Raw genomic sequence first — 16,986 nt, forward strand, 5'->3', positions numbered from 1 at the left:
CATAAACTGCATTAGCACATTAGATATACTGTTAAAATAATGTTTTTATTTAAAGGTCCAGTGTGTAGAAGTTAGGGGGATATATTGGCAGAGAGGGAATAGAGTAAGTGTGTTTACTTTAGTGTGTAAACACCTGAAAATAAGAATCATTTTGTGTTTGTTACCTCATAATGAGCTGTTTATATCCACTTAGGGTAGTGGGTTTTTGTCTATGGAGGTCACCATGTTGCACCTCCACAACGAGGGCGTCCGAAAAACACAGATTTTTTTTAACGTGAAACTACTTTATCAAGTGTCTTTACTGGTTTAAATCAACAGACCCTTTTGTTTTGGAGAAGAAGAGACCTCCGCAGATAATATGGCTCCTGGTAAAAACCTCCACTGAAGGATCTCACCGGGAGTTCACTGGTTGCAATCTGTAATCCTCACCACTAGATACCACTGATCCCCCTAAATCTTACACACTGCTCATATAAAATACCGTAAAACTTCAATTAGTAGCCTGGCCTATTATTTGCTTAAAGCACTGAACTCAACAGGCCTATATTTGGGACAGGTGTCTATATGGGACAGGCTTTTCTTTCCTATGACACAAAACTGTTGCTCAGCAAAGATGGGAAATACAATCAAATTGCTTATTTGAACCAGTATGAATATTACTTGTATGAAAATTAGGCTTCAAATAACATATCAATTGTGTGTTATTTTATGACACAGGATAACGGCACCCGGCATACTGACATAACACCACTTTATCCTGTTAAAACAATATTCATATCTTGGATTATTTTAATGAAAAACACCTTTACGGACTAAATTAACATGAATAATTTACTCGGCAATTGAGGAATGGACATATTCTGACTTTATAACAGTTTCAGAGGTGGGGAGTCACCACTTGTTTTCCCTCATGCAGGCAAATCTAAAGTGATCAAGGTCTTCTCTGGTGCTCATGGTTGCAGTAAAATGAAATGAACCAAGCTGACAATGTGTACCATGCCCATATTGACAAAAGTTGAATGATTTATATTCATATGTGCAATCTAAACAGCTACCTAATGTTAGCTCAAGTGGGGAGCCAACAATCTGTTTTATACACCCAAAGAACTTCTATAAAAATGAGCTGCCTAGCAACCAGGCCAGGCATCTAATTTAGACAGGCCTTTATTTGCCACAATGTGCTAGTTAAAGGGGACTTGGCATTTAATTGAAGTTTTATGGTACATGTACTTCAATATGTCCATCTCTCAGTCTCAAAAGAAATTATTCAGTCACTTATCGTTCGTCTAAAAGTTGTTTCATGTTGTGAAATTATTCCAAAAATCTTAAAATAGGTATCTGAATAATGTTCAACGTTTTAAAACCCATCAGATATATTTCTTCATGAAAAACCAGTTGATGCTGTTGTCGTTTTGGAACAGCAGAGGGCAGCAGAGATGCATCTTAATCATGACTATGACATTACAACATTTTCCAGCCACATAGACACTCTTTCCGCTCTAACAGTCAAAAGTCTCAGAGGGGAAACATGCAGGTGATCATTCAGAGGATGAAACAAGGAAGAAGGGAGAAGAGGGGGAACAGAGGGGTACAAAGTGATATCCAGTGTCTGATTCCAGCTGTAAAATCAATACAAGCACCACATTTTAAGGTAAAACAAAAACAAAAAAAGGTGTAAATATTAGTTAGCAACAAAACTATATTTTTTCCTATTTTAGAGAGATTGTCTTGATGAATTATTGTTGGACCTTTCCTTGCAAGAACACTGATTGTGATTCAAACATTTTCTTATTCTGACCTGGTGAATAACACTCCTTCAAATAGTTAGCCTAATTTTCCCTTCCAAGCTAATTGTAGCAGAGTTCACTGTACATTTCTCTTTTGTGCCGACGGTTGTCAGTGTTTTCTCTGTGCCTAACAGGGTTTGGTGGTTATCTGCTGTGTGTGGTGTTAGCGGGCAGAGAGCTGCAGTAGCAGGCCCGAGGCCTGGCTGTGACGATAGCTGGGCTAATGTGGGCTAATCTGATTTGAAGGTGACAGAGACACGAGAGAGGAATTACTTTGAGGCCACTGTCTGGATGAGTTGTGTGTGTGTGTGTGGGTGCCACTGTGTTTGACTTTGTGTGACTGCACGCTGGTGGGGTTGTGAGATTTCTGACTGCGTTGTTTACATAGAGAGTTTTTATTGTGACTGTGGGGAGAGAGACAGAGACAGAAAGAGACGAGTCGACAGTTGAATAGTTTTGCCTGAGTTTCCTCTGTGATTTAAAGTGGTTTGGGTCTGTGTGTATAACCCTTTAAACTATATAATGTGGTTAAATGTCACCACATATGGGGCTGTAGATTACAAAAATGGGAACTTTTTTGCTGGATACACAGTTTCAAAAGAATTGATAAGGACCAAATTTAAGGGAGCATCCTTGTTTTGTTAGAAACATCAAAAATGTCTCCAGGCCCTGAGGAAGATGGTTTTACCCCATCAATCTGGCCTGTCACTACAAACACATATAGTACCAGGGTAGCATCAGTTTTTACATTAAAAAATCTGCTGTCAGATTACAACAGACTTTATAAAGACATTTTAGAGTTAACAATTTTCACACAGTTCACAAATCACTGTCCTTTCACATTAATTCAGGGATGGAAAGCATGGGAAAGGACAAGAGGGACTGAGACTAGGGTATCAAAGGGGATCCTACAGTCGCACAGCTACAGAGGAAGTGGAGGGCCGGGGGATTTAATGGGGCCAGCAGGGATTGTCAATGGGTCAAATGAAAACAAGAAGAAATGCTTACTTTAATCAGGTTTAGTCTGTCATACTGAAAGAAAATTAAAGAGAAAACAAAATGTTAACCAAAGCAGTGAGCAACATGAACACAAAGAAATAGGAAATTAGAGAGAGGAAGCTGTGGTCTAATGAGATGGTACATGGACCATCAGAGGGTCTGGTGTTGCTACTGAATTCGACTCTCCATCCAGGTCGTATGTTACATGAGAAGCCTGATTGATTATTGCTGTGTCGCTGTCACTATTATCATTAAATGGCCTTCGCTGCAGAGAGGCATGGACCCCCTTTCACTGAATGCGCTCTTTTATTTGGATTGCATTAGGGCTAGGGTGATCAAGCTCACGTTGCTGGGACGACCTCACGCCATGTCTGTCATGTGACCACTGCTGACCACTGAGGCTCATGTGGGGGGGATTGCAAAAGGGTTGGAGCGGGGGTGGGGGTGGGATTGGACTGTGGCACAGAAATGAAAAGTGATGTAATCAATTGGGAAATGTGTGTGTATGTGTGTAACACAAATTGAGCCTCATGAGGCCGTTATTCACACCAGCCTCCCGTTTATTGTCTCCCTGTAGACTGCCTCATCTCTGCCTGTGTCTAAACAATTACAACACAAATGAGACCCTACACTGACTCCCTATATACTTGGCAATAAATTTAAAGAGCGAAAAAAAAAAAAAAAAAGTGGGATGAAGTCTGACAAGTAGCAAACTGGATGGATGAAGCGACACCATGAGTGATACGCTAAAACGTGACGCCAGCCTGCCGGACGTGTACAGGGAGGAGAGGGGGATTTCTGGGCTCGTGGTGTGAGAAAAGGAGCAGGAGGGATGCTCTCATGTGGCTGCAGAGGGATAAAAAACTCTTAAAAATCCTGCCAGCATCCCAGTCCAGAGCTCCAGGACTACATCATTATTCGGGGCTGTTACGCAGCATGACAGATATAAAGCTCTTATTACCAAAATGTAACGACAGGATAAGTTTGCAAAGACGGGGACGGGGTGCAGGGCAAAGCGGAAAAAAGGAAGAGGAATAGAGAGAGGAATGTAGACAATTATTTGTGGTGTTCTTTATAAAGAATTTGTGCCATTTTTATTCTTGGAATCGGACAAAATCTCAACAATAAGGCTCCATTTCCCAATTATATGTATGAATTTACTCTTTTTTATTTCTCTACATTTGAATTGAAGGAAAGCGCATATTCTAAACCTGACTATATCAATATACAGCACCAGCCTGAACACAAATATTTGCAAATATAATCAGGAATTTGCTACATTGCATATCACCAGGAAGGAAAAGAAAGGACAGGAGGAGAGAGGAGAAGGAGTGAGTGAGGTTGTGTGGGGTTGTCTGTTTTAAGACACGTCCATCTGCTATGATCGTGGGTGCAGATGGGGCTTGTAACGGTTGCAGTGTGCACCGGAACAAGCTGGGTTCGGGGTGAAGCATTGCAAACAGGGTCGGGACATCTCCACAGAGCAGCTCACAAGACAAGAGGTGGGGCAGAGGGAGGGTGGGCACAGAGATATTTAAAGAACAGAAAAAAGAGTAATGCTTACTTTGGAAAGTCGCTTGTGAGACTAGCATGCAATCAGGAGAAGAACAAAGAAAAATCAGATAGAAAAACGAAAAAAAGAAAAAAAAAAGAAATCAACTGCAAGAAGAAACAGCTGAAAGTACCAACAGAAGAGCTGAACAGTCATTATCAGATGGCACACATTATCATATGGCATGTAGCAGCAGCAGCAGAGAGAGAAGGCGTGCACACTGTGTCGTGGAGACAAAAAAATGAGTAAAGAAAAAGAAACAAAACCAAGTGGTTTAAAACAGCAGAGATGGATGAGGACAGACTGAGGAGGTAAATGAAGATGGAAGTGACATGGCTTATTTCTAACATTTTGCGGAGCGTACAAAACATTAGAGCCACATGCTCCTTCTGTGAAACAACCTGAGAGAGTCAATCCATCACTGAGTTCAGTTGTGAAGGGGGGATGCAGATGAGGGAGAGGACAGCAAATACAACATCTGAACAACTGTTTTAAATCTTCCTCTATCAATTTATGTTGTATTGTCTACAACAGCTTTGATGCAAGGGCTCTAGTCCAGTTCTTAACTTTTCTTTTGAGACTTTCTGCAACCTTTATTAAGACAAATACCTAAAACAAGACACATGTGAAAAGCAATAATCGCTGCCCTCTCAACTCAGCAACCAGGAAACACTTACAACACAGCAAACCTCTGTCGATGACAATAAGCTCTCCAACTTGTTAGTAAATGATAGGTTCACATTTTTCCAAGTCTTATTTAAAGCTCTTCTTATGTGCCCAATGTTCATTGTAGGGATGTTAATAATGAACAATTTAACCACTGACCGACAAGAATTTGACTGATTAATACTATAAGTTAAACCTGCCATGATAACAACATCTGCCGCCACATATTGTTTTTTATTTTTGGAGCTTGACCATTCATTAGGAACGCTATTGTGAGTGCTGAGTGTACTCTGGGGACAGACGGAGCAGCAGAACGGCAGGTGCACTAAAAGCGAAACTTAACCGTTTATTTTGCTGGGTCTAAAAGTAAAACTCTACATTTCACTGCTGCTGAGAAAAAGAAAAAAAGAACTCGTAGAGTGTGCTGCCTGCGATGCGTTCATGGACCTGCCAAATCCTCAGAATTTAGAGAAGAGACATAGAATGATACAAGGACTGAACTGTTGATTTTGCCCCCCATCACTTACTTTGGAATCACATTAAGAAAGGATTGCTTGATGGCCAATACTAGAAGGAGGAACTAGAATTACTGCCTTGTGCTTGTAAGCCTCTGTGCACCACTCAGGTTGCACTTACAGTTTACATCCATGTCTGTGAAAACATGGATGCTTCACACATATCTCCCCCCAGTAGCACAGCAGATCTCTTCAAGCAGTACGGTCTCAGGGTGGGCACCCAGGATTAGTGTCACCAACTCAGTATCTGTATCTGACCATGTCTCCCCTTCTGTTCCTGAGGTATGACGTTGAATAATGGCCAAAAAACAATTTTTGCAGAACATTAGGATGTTCACAGTGAAGCTGACCTTTGACCTTTTGGACATAAAATATCATCACTTCATCATTATGTCCTATTAGACATTTGTGAGAACTTTTATAACAATAAGCACATGAATTCTTGAGTTATGGCCCAAAACCTGTTTTGTAAGATTGCAATGACCTTGACCATAGACCATTAAATCCTAATTAGTTCATTCTTGAGTCCAAGTGGACGTTTGTGCAAAATTTAAAGAAATTCCCTCAAGGCATTCTTGAGATATCACGTTCACGAGGATGAGACGGACGGATATACGTACAGACAACCTGAAAACATAATGCCTCTGGCCACAGCTGTCTCTGGCAACGAGGCATAAAAATGATACCAAGTAAATCCTATTTCAATGTTCATATGGGCATCCAACTATGGTTTTAAGACAGACTTGGAAAAATGTGAACATATCCTTTAAACCCAAACACACCATACTTGTCAACTGAAGTAGTTTTTGAATGTCCAAACATGACCACAGAATCAGGGCAAAAGAATGCTAATGATGAAGTGTTGGAAATATCATACCTGTATTATCATGACCTGTCTATCCATAGTGTGTTGTGGAAATCTGTTTACAAGGTGTGGGGATATCCATCTAACAGGCACACAACAACATAACAAAACTGTCTCGACTGAGGCAACAAATACATGACTACTGTTTAAGGGGGATATCATATGTTTTTAGATAAGGTGCAGAAACTAACCTTTGGACAACTTGCGTGTCTTCATCAGAGTAATTTTGATATTACAGTACTTTGATAAAGACATGCTGTTTTTTAGTTAATGCACCTTATTTAAGGCTTTAACTATCAGTGTGTGCACCCCAGCCCGCATCCTTGCAGAATCATTGTCCTGTCTGTTGAAGCACTGATTTGAGCTCAGAGTTGGCTGGTGCACAAGATTTCTTCCGCTGACTCTAGCCTCTCCTTTCGATAAGCATAATGAGTACCAATAGAGAATGTGAAGGCACCTCACCCTGTGTGGGACAGGGGTGCCATCTTGCGAGGCACATGCTCTTCTACCTGTTTGCAAAGTGTACTGTATGCACTCAGTCCAAAGACAACGCAGTTTCTAATGTCCAGGTGTGTCATCCATAGCCTCGTTTCCACCAAGCAGTTCCATCAGCTCAGTTCAGCTGAGTTCATTACACATTGGAACAGTTATTTTTGCATTCCCATTGTCAAAAGTTGTGGATGGCACTGACAGAACCATTCCATCCTATCCCGTTTTGTTGCCACCCCTCTGTTGACGTACCTAGTACACAGATATGATTCTAAAAGGTGGAGCTAGAAACACTGCGACCCGTTGATTGGCCAAAAGAGAATCCTCACTTTTGCTCGACAAACCCACAATTTTTAGATATCCCATTGATAGTGAAAGAGACTCTAAACACTCCAACCTGTTCTACCTTGTTCTTAAAAACATTGGAGTGCAACCCCGTCCCTTTGACGTTCCTCTGCATCCTTGGTGAAAAGGAAATACAGCAAAAGCAGTGACATGGCTACGAATATCCGGTAACATCCCTGCCCACATTACGCGGTACTGTCTGCAGTTTAAACACTAAACAGATCAGATCCTACAGGTCATGAACGGGTTCTAAGGATACTGTCCCCAAAGGGTATGACATCAGCTTCACATTCTCTATAGTGAGTAAATAAGCCAAGATCAACTGCATCAACAAAACACAACTTGTTTAAATCATAGTTTTAGGGAAAGGAAAGAGAGAGTAGAAGACTAGGGGAGTATGGGGATGTCAAAATAAAAGGCTGGAATGAAGAGGAGGGTGCAGTCTCTCCTGACAGGGGAGAGTGATAGTTGCAGCTCACTAGTTACATATCAGTATGTACAAGTCAATAACCAATCACAGCGGGTGCGTCACTACACTGGGCTAAGGGAGTACAGCTGGGTCGACTCTGACATGCTTCTGTAGTCACAGTTCATGAATGAATGCACATGTGACAGCTAGAGTTGCCACAGCATCCCGATGATCACTATAAAATCACTACAAGCACTCAGCTGCTAACCTCGTGTTTCATACGTCATATTTTCACTGCAAGTAAATGTGTAGGTTGTGTAACTGTGTCACATGCACTCTCATATCAATGATTTCCCTCTAAAGTGAATGCATGTTCTTTAACTTAAAGAAGAACAGGTGTGAGTTTGTGAGTCAAGAGTTAGCATTTGCATCATTTTGAGGTGCACTGCGCGATTACATCGGTCAGAGGAAGCTGTAAAAAGCATGCTGTGTTTTTATGAGAAAATATGTCCGCCTAGTCATCACATACAACAAGTATGTAAGTAATGAGTCATTACGTGTACTGTTGTTGCTTTTGGTCAGACAAGTGACGTAAGCCTTATGCTGACCGGTCTAACCTTAATCCATGTGTGTGGAATTGGCACCTTGTGTCCCACAGTGAAACCTTTCACAACAGCTATTCTGTGAAAATGTCAGAGCTGCTTTGTGTGTGTGCCTCTCTACCGGGAATGTCTCTTCACAGCGCCGACTCTTTCCAGTGGAAAGGACTCACTGTTGAGCATTCTTGAACTGAGAACTTTTAGTGCTGAGAGCTAGACACTAAATTTGTTTTAAACTCTGCCAGATTTTTAATCTACCACACTTAAAACTGCAACGCTATGCTTCTTTTCCATCATACAGGTACAGAGGAAAAATGTCAAATAACTTAAAAGCATCTTCTGGTTGCTCACCTTTGAGTTCTTTCCCCCGCTTCTTGCTGACTGCAAGGAGTACGTTCTCTGGACAACCTGCTCGGGCGTGGAGGGGGATTTGTCAGAGGAGTGGTCTGAACCCTTCTCCACCATGTTCTCACCCTCCTGGCTCTGTGGTGTGGGAGAGCGCGAGCGTTTACGCAGGACTGGTGAGCAGGCGGGTGTGCTCTTGTTTGAGTTACTGGCAGTGCTAAAAGAGAAGAGACAGAAAGTGGGATGAGAAAATCATATTCTCACAACAAAAAAGTCTTCAAAATGCACCATAAAAGTTTTACAAATACTCTGTGAATGTATCATTGTAAACACCATGCACGGTAGGGTCAATAATCAACAGATCAGTGTGGACAGCAGCACGACACAGACACTATTTCCTCAAGCTTACATCATTTGAGGCTTAGCAGGCTTGAAGCACCATGTGCTAACCTGGCTAATGACAGCTAAGCTAATACGGGAAACCAACAACAACAACAACAACAACAACAACAACAACAGCAGCAGCGGCAACAACAGCGAGGGGAAACAAAACTATTAAGACTCTATTACGCATGACCTGAGACTTTTCCCACTAATGCCACACTTCCAAAGCAACAAGGAAATCAATACGTCTGTTTTTAGAGCCCATTTGCAATTTGATTAAGAAGTGTAATCCAGCCTGACATTTATTGAGCTGTTTGTTTCCTGGAAAAAATATGAGGCCTTGCAATAATGAAGGATCCTTTTCCCTGAACTGTTTCCATGGCTGCGGAAAAGCCACTATGGAAGACATAACAGCATTAAATGATCAGAGATACAATGCCAGGTGGAGAGCATCATTTCAGCCTAGAACACACAATTTTCTTATCTCAAACTGAGGCACATGCTGACTTCCACATGGGGATTAGCTTTAATATCTCCACTCGCAGCTCTCCAGACCACTGAGAGGGCTGTTGTCTTGAGACAAGCAGTCCCTTTCCTTCCATCATACGCTGCTATCAGGTAGCCTCTGTGATCCAGCACTAGACACTCTCTTTACTGATACGCACACACACATGCACACACACACACACAACATGGCTCAGCAAGAAGCCTTCTCACAATGACAGAAGCGAACAAAAGGCCCTGTAAGTGATCTGAGTGGCAGTGTGCCCGCCAGGCACGGTTACTTGACATGGCGTTATGCAAGCCATTACGTCACTGCCAGCCAATGGCGGCTGTTAGTGGCCATGAATTACTGATCTACTGTTACATTTGGGACTTTAGTGCAGCTTAGAGCAGTGAATCATAAGGGGGGCAGCGTTGACAGCTTCTGTCTGACTGTCAGAGTCTGCTGTACCAGGAGCTGGTTGATTTTAAAAGGCAAGGGCAACAAAGAGCCTTCACATCTGTTTAATGCATGGGGATTGATAATGCACGCCTAGTGTATTATGGTACCTTTGACATCAATTTATATGATTACCAAATGCTCTGCTGTTCAGTGGATGATCACTTTGACTGTACTGTACATTGTGCACTCTGCTCTGCCTGCTGATAAGTCCCTACTAGCCTGAAATGTGTCTGTGAAAGATGTTAATTATAAGACATTTATTATTTGAAGTAGACATCTCCAGCTGCCACAGCTCAGTGGCAGGTAAATGTCATCCGGCTCCTGAGAGCAGAATTGCACTTTGAAATTGCAACCTCTAATTTCCTATTTTGCCTTTATTATTGTTTTCATCTACTGTAAAAAAATCTCTGGTTTATCAGTTGGTGTGTGGCAGTGGTTTTTCAATTTTTTTTTGCCCATGCCCATATTTATATCTGTGCATAATACTCTATTAAGTGTGTTATCACTCTTATCATGACATAAATATTTGTTTTTATTTACTAATATCAAACAACTATTGACAACCAACTATTACTCATGAAATATTTATTGACAAAATGATTCAAGAATTCATTTTAAACTTTTTAAAATCATATCAAAGCACCAATAACAATGATCAATTCAAATGGGAAATAAAGAAAGATAATGTGATGTGTCACAGAGTTACAGTTCCCTCATGTGAACGGCGACAAATAGGTTCCCTGTGAAGGTTTTTTAAATCAAATTAAATTACATTTTTTAGGTAGAGTTTGCCTCTATATTAGGAAATGGGTGTGCACAACATAGTGAATAAAAAAAAAAAAAAAAAAAAAAAAAAAAATTCATAACTATTTGCATAGGCCCAGTTGAATATTGCATTAACAATGTGTGGTTATCACAAAATCCCATGGCACACCTGGATTTGCATCATGGCACATCAGTGCGCTGTGGTACACCATTTGAGAACCAGTGGTGTATGCCATCTATCCATCGGGATGTGAAGAGTACAAATGGCCAATATGATGATAGAAGGCAGAGTACATTGGAATTCAGCATGCATCATGCGGTGTTAGATAGACAGACCAACGACACAAAGAGAAGTACATCATACTAAATCAGGTTAAAAACAATATTGTATTTTGACTGCAGTGCAACTCACATTACAAAGAGTACTAGATTTTACTACTGCTTTAACACAGTTAGTGAGGGCAGTAGGGGTGGTGTAGTTTGAGGGAAACTTTAAATATGACCGTACTGATGTGGGACAAAAGGTGCTGTAAGAGATGTGTCGGTAACAACCGAGCAGAACAAGGAAACTTTGTTGTGAAGGACCGCTGGTATTTGGCTCTATTTAGTTGTCCATCTACCCTGACCATGCCGAAATCAGAGAATGACCTGCACTGTTTCAGTTGCTTTCACTTTCATTATACACACAGTACAAGGCTTTAATGTGAATGAATTCTTTAGTGGTCAGATTCTGGCCGCTGTCTCTACATGTCAGGTACTGGTGGGTGGAAGCCCTCTGCATCCGTTTGTCTCATATCACTGAACCATTTCTTGTCTTGGCCACAGTTCTCCTTGGTCAGAGCAACACATTAATAAAATGTGTTAACTTCTCCCAGGATAATTTCATCATCGTATGCTGTGGGAGGCTTATTAGCATGCTGTATGTTTGCTTGTGGCTGTTTTGTCTTGGTCAAGGTCGTCAGTCTACTCTTGGGAGCAGCTTTTCGGGCTGTTCTTGCATATCTGAAACAAATGAGATATAAAAAGTACACACTGTGGGGACATGCTGTGTACTTTAAAGTACATTTATCATACATTTAACAAGCTCATTATGGGTCCTTATGAGACGATATGTGTCTTTTAATCCAGCATAGACGTCCTGTGATTCAACAAAGAAGTTTAGGTACAGTTACCTCAGACAGTTGAGGTAGCATGTCAGTTAATATGCCCAGATGGTGTTAAGAAAAACACAGTGTCACCACTATGGAGACCCACAGATCATCTAGCTTTGCCCCTCTAGAAACTACTGGCCATCATCCCTTGTGGGAAGCAAGCACTCTTCTCAGACAGACAACAGAGGGAGTCAGCATCATTAAGGACTGGGATGTTAATTACATGAAAAAAGGAAAAAAAATAACTGTATTAATTAAAGCAACACTCTTTCCAAAGCTTATACGACTACTTAAAGCTACATTTAGGCCACACACTCATAGTAGTACATCAATCTTTGACGTCCAAAAAAGAGTACCATAATATACATTTGGGGTCAAGCAACAGGTTTTGCACTCAAGGGTACATCTGTAGTCCTCTGTGTTTTGAAAGTGTAACTAAAAAGGAATGTAAAGATGTGATTAAACTGGTCATGGATCAAACCATCACCTATTAACTCAACTATCCTGCACAAGTCAAAGAGTAAAAGCAGCTGGCTCTACCCGTGAACTTGATTGGTAGAGGTGAAAAGACATGGTGTGGTGATTAGACTCAAAGGTGATCGTCAAGAACTTTCTACACGATACTGACTATTGGCTTCTTCCAACAGTAAAGACACAACCTGACAAGAGTCTCAACATCTAAGTGTCTCCAACAGAGATTTCACTTGAACTTAGGACAGCTGGCTCTCATGGAAAATGCTTAAGGTCTTCCATAAGCTCCCATCTATCATAAAGGCATTTGAACAGGTCACCCTACAGTGACGTAGCATCATAGCAAATATGTATTTCCGAGTTAAAATAAAGGTTGAATGAATGAATAGGTGCAAGACCGGCTAGGGTTGAGGTTTAACCCCAGACTAGTTCACAAATGTGAATCAGTCTGGAATCTCTCGGTTCATTTTTGATTTCCAGCGGCACTATCAACGGGCACAGACCAAAATGCCTCTGGACGCAATTCGATGGACTTAGCAACCAATAAGAGCAACGTGTGCAATGTGTGAAGTAGCGCTGAGCCACATACACAAGTTGGGGTTGTGCTTGATCCGTTTTCAAGCAGGAAATGAAATGGCATTCTGGTCACAGACTTTCTCAAATGACACAAACAGTACACTGAAATATGTCTCTGAAAGCCTTTGAGGCAGGACATAGGCAATGCAGTGACAGAATCTTGATCCTTATTTGATCGATGTTGCCTATAGTTTGATCCGAGTATTGTGAGTCTTGTACATTGCACTGTCCAGAGCAGAGATCGGTGACACTGCTCTGACAATCATCATATTAAACCAGCTCCATATTAGATAAACAGTTGTGATTGGTGTAGTGGACGTTTCTGTAACAAAAGGCTCACAGTCAACGAGTGTCTTTCTGATGTTTGTTATCACTCTTTCAAGCAGACAAAGTCAATCCTCAACAGAGTCTCAGGCTGAATGAGCAACAGTCGTTTCTCTACAGTTCTGTAATGCTGATCTTTCTATCTTTCTTTGGCCCACTGGGGTCATTTCTTATCACTGTCCTCCAAATTGTTGATAGCAGTCCAGGCAGCTGACACTCACGGGGGTAGTTCCTCAACAAGTGCATGCCGCTGTCCAGCACTACTGACAACATGCAAATATTCTGTCCATTCTGTCCAAAATACAGCAATTTAAGAAACAAACACCAGGTCACTTAGGCACAGAATATTAGCGTACACGATAAAGACTCACAGTAACACATGATTAAAGACAGAGATCAATATTTTAAAACTATGTAAGAAAGATATTCATTACGATCAGCCTTCCCAGATCTATCTGGGTGGAAATCTGTTTGCATGGGAGGGGGACCAGATGCATCTGCCAGTGCAAATGAAACATGAGCTTGCAGGTTTGTCTGGTTCCCAGGCTAAGTGGTTTGGCCTCTAAGGCAACATGGGTTGGGAGTAAACAAAAATATTAGATACATAAAATATAATGGCTACATTGGGGTAAGTGAAGCTCTTTTAAGGTTGCCTGAGTGGCAATACCTTTGATGTTTAGGAGCTGTGGTTGGGTAACAAAGTCCCAACTGAACAAAGATGATCGCCTTTCACACTCTCCCTTCATGCAGTAAGAGACAGGATTTTCCCGGTACAGGAACCCCCCACTTGTTGTTTTTAGCACATGAGGAATTCAGGGATCACCTCCAGATACACGGCAGTAAACAATGGGAACACGGATCCATCATCAGCATATGAATGACTAAGCCCGATATCAGTCATTCACACAACAGTTTGCTCTTTGAACCAGCGTGGTGGTGTGGATAGAGTGAACACGCAGCTGATGCTAGCCTGCAGAGGCGCAGACAAAAGCATCTATCACAGATGCTTTGTCAGTAACGGCTTCATGAAACAGAACACTGAGAGTCTGACATAAAGCCAGAGTACCTGCAGGGGCATTATCTCTGCACTGTGATGCTTGGGGGAATCACATAAAAAAAAAGTACAGTAAATTATTCAGCTGTAGAATAATTGACCCAGCTGTTTACAGCTCATGAAGGAAAATCTGCCTTAGGTTGATGATGATGATAAACAGCATACAATTCTCTTCAATCTAAAAAGGCTTACTGCAATAACACATAGAGCTGAAACAGAGCTTGAGTCAGTGCAAAGTGAGCTTCTCTGATGAAAGCTGTTTTCAGAATCACTCACATGAGCTATTGCGTTGCATTGATTAAGTGATCCGAGCACAGCGGCCTACACTTACTCTCATTGATACACTGTAGAGAGAGAGCGAGAGAGCTGACAAACAATTTAACAATTAAAAACCCATATCTCGTAGAGCACCGCCCACGCACCTCCAAAGCTCAAACAAAGCTCAGCTTAGAATATTGCTATAGCAACAGGGAACAGAGAGAGTGGTTTAAATATTCAGAGAGTGAGACTAAATATACTTCAGCAGCTCTGCTGTTAGAGATGCTGTCTGAGCGGGAAATACAGCAGGAGGGAGGCCGAGTGACAGACCGTCAAGATGTTTGTGTACAGTAAATGACTGATTTCTAGACTTCTTCACACAGGATATCCCTTATTCAAATTTATGGATATTAATATAATACTTCTTTGTACTTCTATGCGGTATTTCTTTATTTAAAATTTGTACATGTGTAACAGGGCCAATTATACAGCAGTAATGAAAAATTTGTTATTACCTGACATGCTTAGGCCTCCATAGTCCATATGTGGAACGTCTGATACTCAGTTTATGCACCCTTACGTTCACCTTTGGGAGTACCCCACCTATAAAGGTGCCTCTCCCCTTTTGATGTTGTGCTCCATGGGAGAGGTAAGCAACATTGCTCTCGTAGTAGTGTTGCACGGTATACCGGTACTAAAATAGTACTGCGGTACTAGAGTATTCCAAACGGTACTATACTGCGTTTGGAAAATACCGGTACTTTTTAAATTGATTCAATTCATTAATTTATTTAATTCATTTATGCACACATACGCCTTCCTTGTTCCTATTGGAGCACAGATTGCACAAGTGGTGTGTATGACAACACCTGTATCAACATTCGCAGCTGGCACATGTGAAAAAAGGCAAGAGAAAGTCTGCCTCGCAAAGGGAGACATCACGAGACAACACCAACTTGGTGGAACATTTGAGTTACCAAACCGTGACGTCCGTACTGATGTACTTACTGAACCATGATTTTTTTTGGTACCGTTACACCCCTACTATTTATTGTTCTAAAGGTTTGTATCCAAAAGGACTTTTCCTTAGGAAAAGTACCGAAAAGTATCGAAATTCATATTGGTATCGGTACCGAAACAAAGATTTTGGTATCGTGACAACACTATCTCGTAGTAACTTCTGTGTTTTAGCGCCGTTAAGCTATGTTTATAAGTTTATTTTATGCTAACATATTCCTGCATCACTTCATTTGTGTAGGGGCTCAAGTTTAAATGGTTGTACCTGACGGGGGATTTTCTTTTACCTCTTGCTGTCAGAGTTATCAGGAATAAATGGTTATGGCCTCCAAAGATATCCATGGTCTGGCCACTTCATATCAACACAACGCAGACAACACTAGAGTCAACCGGTTACACATGCAACCATAAATCTTGTAGTTTAGTAAATGAAAAACATCATGGCCCATAATGTGGTAAAAAAACGTAAATCTCATCTTATTTTGAAACAAACGTACTGCGTAGAGCATTGTTAACGTCTTACTTGATTATTAAAAGACTAAAATCTAGCATTTTGTACAGCACAGCATGTTCATTTGCATACTGTGCGAGGGGGATTGGTCCCAGAGGCTCAAGCCCAGAACTCATCTGCATTACAGAGCTCTGCGCAGACAGACAGACAAACGAATGACTTCACATGTGTTGATCAGACAGAACCCTTACATGTCACTCAAAATAGGTCAAGTTCTTACACATAGAGGGAAAGGAAAAAACTAAAAGAGAAACGAGCATGCTGCTTGCGCCACTTTGTTACAGTCTTTTCTTTAAATAAGCTCTAAAGCTCTAAATCCGAGTGGCTCAAGCTGTCCGATCGTTCAGCTTCACAATAGAACAGAGTTCCGGGCCTTTCTGAGGGCCCCACTTGTTTTCACAGTTTTGCTGACCCTGGAAAATACCCATCTGGCAGTGGCCCTTTAGCTCCGCTTGGTTTGAAAAGGTCATGAGGAACACCATGCTCACCAGCGACAACTGCGCATGCACACACAGGAATGCACACAGTACACAGAAGCATGCGTGTGGACACCGAGCACGTAATGCAGAAAAACATTTACCAACGTCAAACACCTACTCTACCAAATACTACAAACTCAATCCCCTCCACATTAAAGCTCACCCAAGAACTGCACATATTATATAATCAAACTCATCCTACCCCACCCATCTACTCTGGCACTAACACACACACACACTCGTAAATGCAACACAGAGCCCACCATACCCCTGCTGATAGACACAGTCCCTCAACACCTCGCCGTAGCAGCCCTCAAGGCAGCGGCAGCCCTTGTTGGCCACCGTCACACACTCAAACACCACCATGTCCTCGCAGGCAGCCCCAAGTAATGAGCTGTTCATCCAGCGGATCATGCCGAGGATTGCGCACTGCACTTCCCTTTCTGTCTCAGTGGAAAAAGAAGAAAGGTAGCTGGACA

The 16,986-nt window shown here is 41.6% G+C and overlaps 1 protein-coding gene across 15 annotated transcripts in view; it reads right to left on the reverse strand.

Moving 5' to 3' along the window:
• gramd1bb (GRAM domain containing 1Bb) overlaps positions 1-16,986 on the reverse strand; it is a 141,186-nt gene that overhangs the window by 19,851 nt on the left and 104,349 nt on the right. For 8 of the 15 annotated variants that reach the window (XM_078167222.1, XM_078167224.1, XM_078167238.1 and 5 more), the window contains 3 exons: positions 8,578-8,788; positions 4,351-4,371; positions 2,796-2,819 (listed from right to left, as the gene is read on the reverse strand). In XM_078167222.1, the coding sequence (XP_078023348.1) occupies positions 2,796-2,819; positions 4,351-4,371; positions 8,578-8,788 (256 nt within the window). The remainder of the gene's footprint in view (positions 1-2,795; positions 2,820-4,350; positions 4,372-8,577; positions 8,789-16,986) is intronic. The other 7 variants (XM_078167229.1, XM_078167225.1, XM_078167236.1 and 4 more) reach the window with 3 other exon arrangements.

Source organism: Epinephelus lanceolatus, chromosome 4 (assembly GCF_041903045.1).
Source record: "Epinephelus lanceolatus isolate andai-2023 chromosome 4, ASM4190304v1, whole genome shotgun sequence".
In the NCBI taxonomy this organism is placed as follows: Eukaryota; Metazoa; Chordata; class Actinopteri; order Perciformes; family Serranidae; genus Epinephelus; species Epinephelus lanceolatus.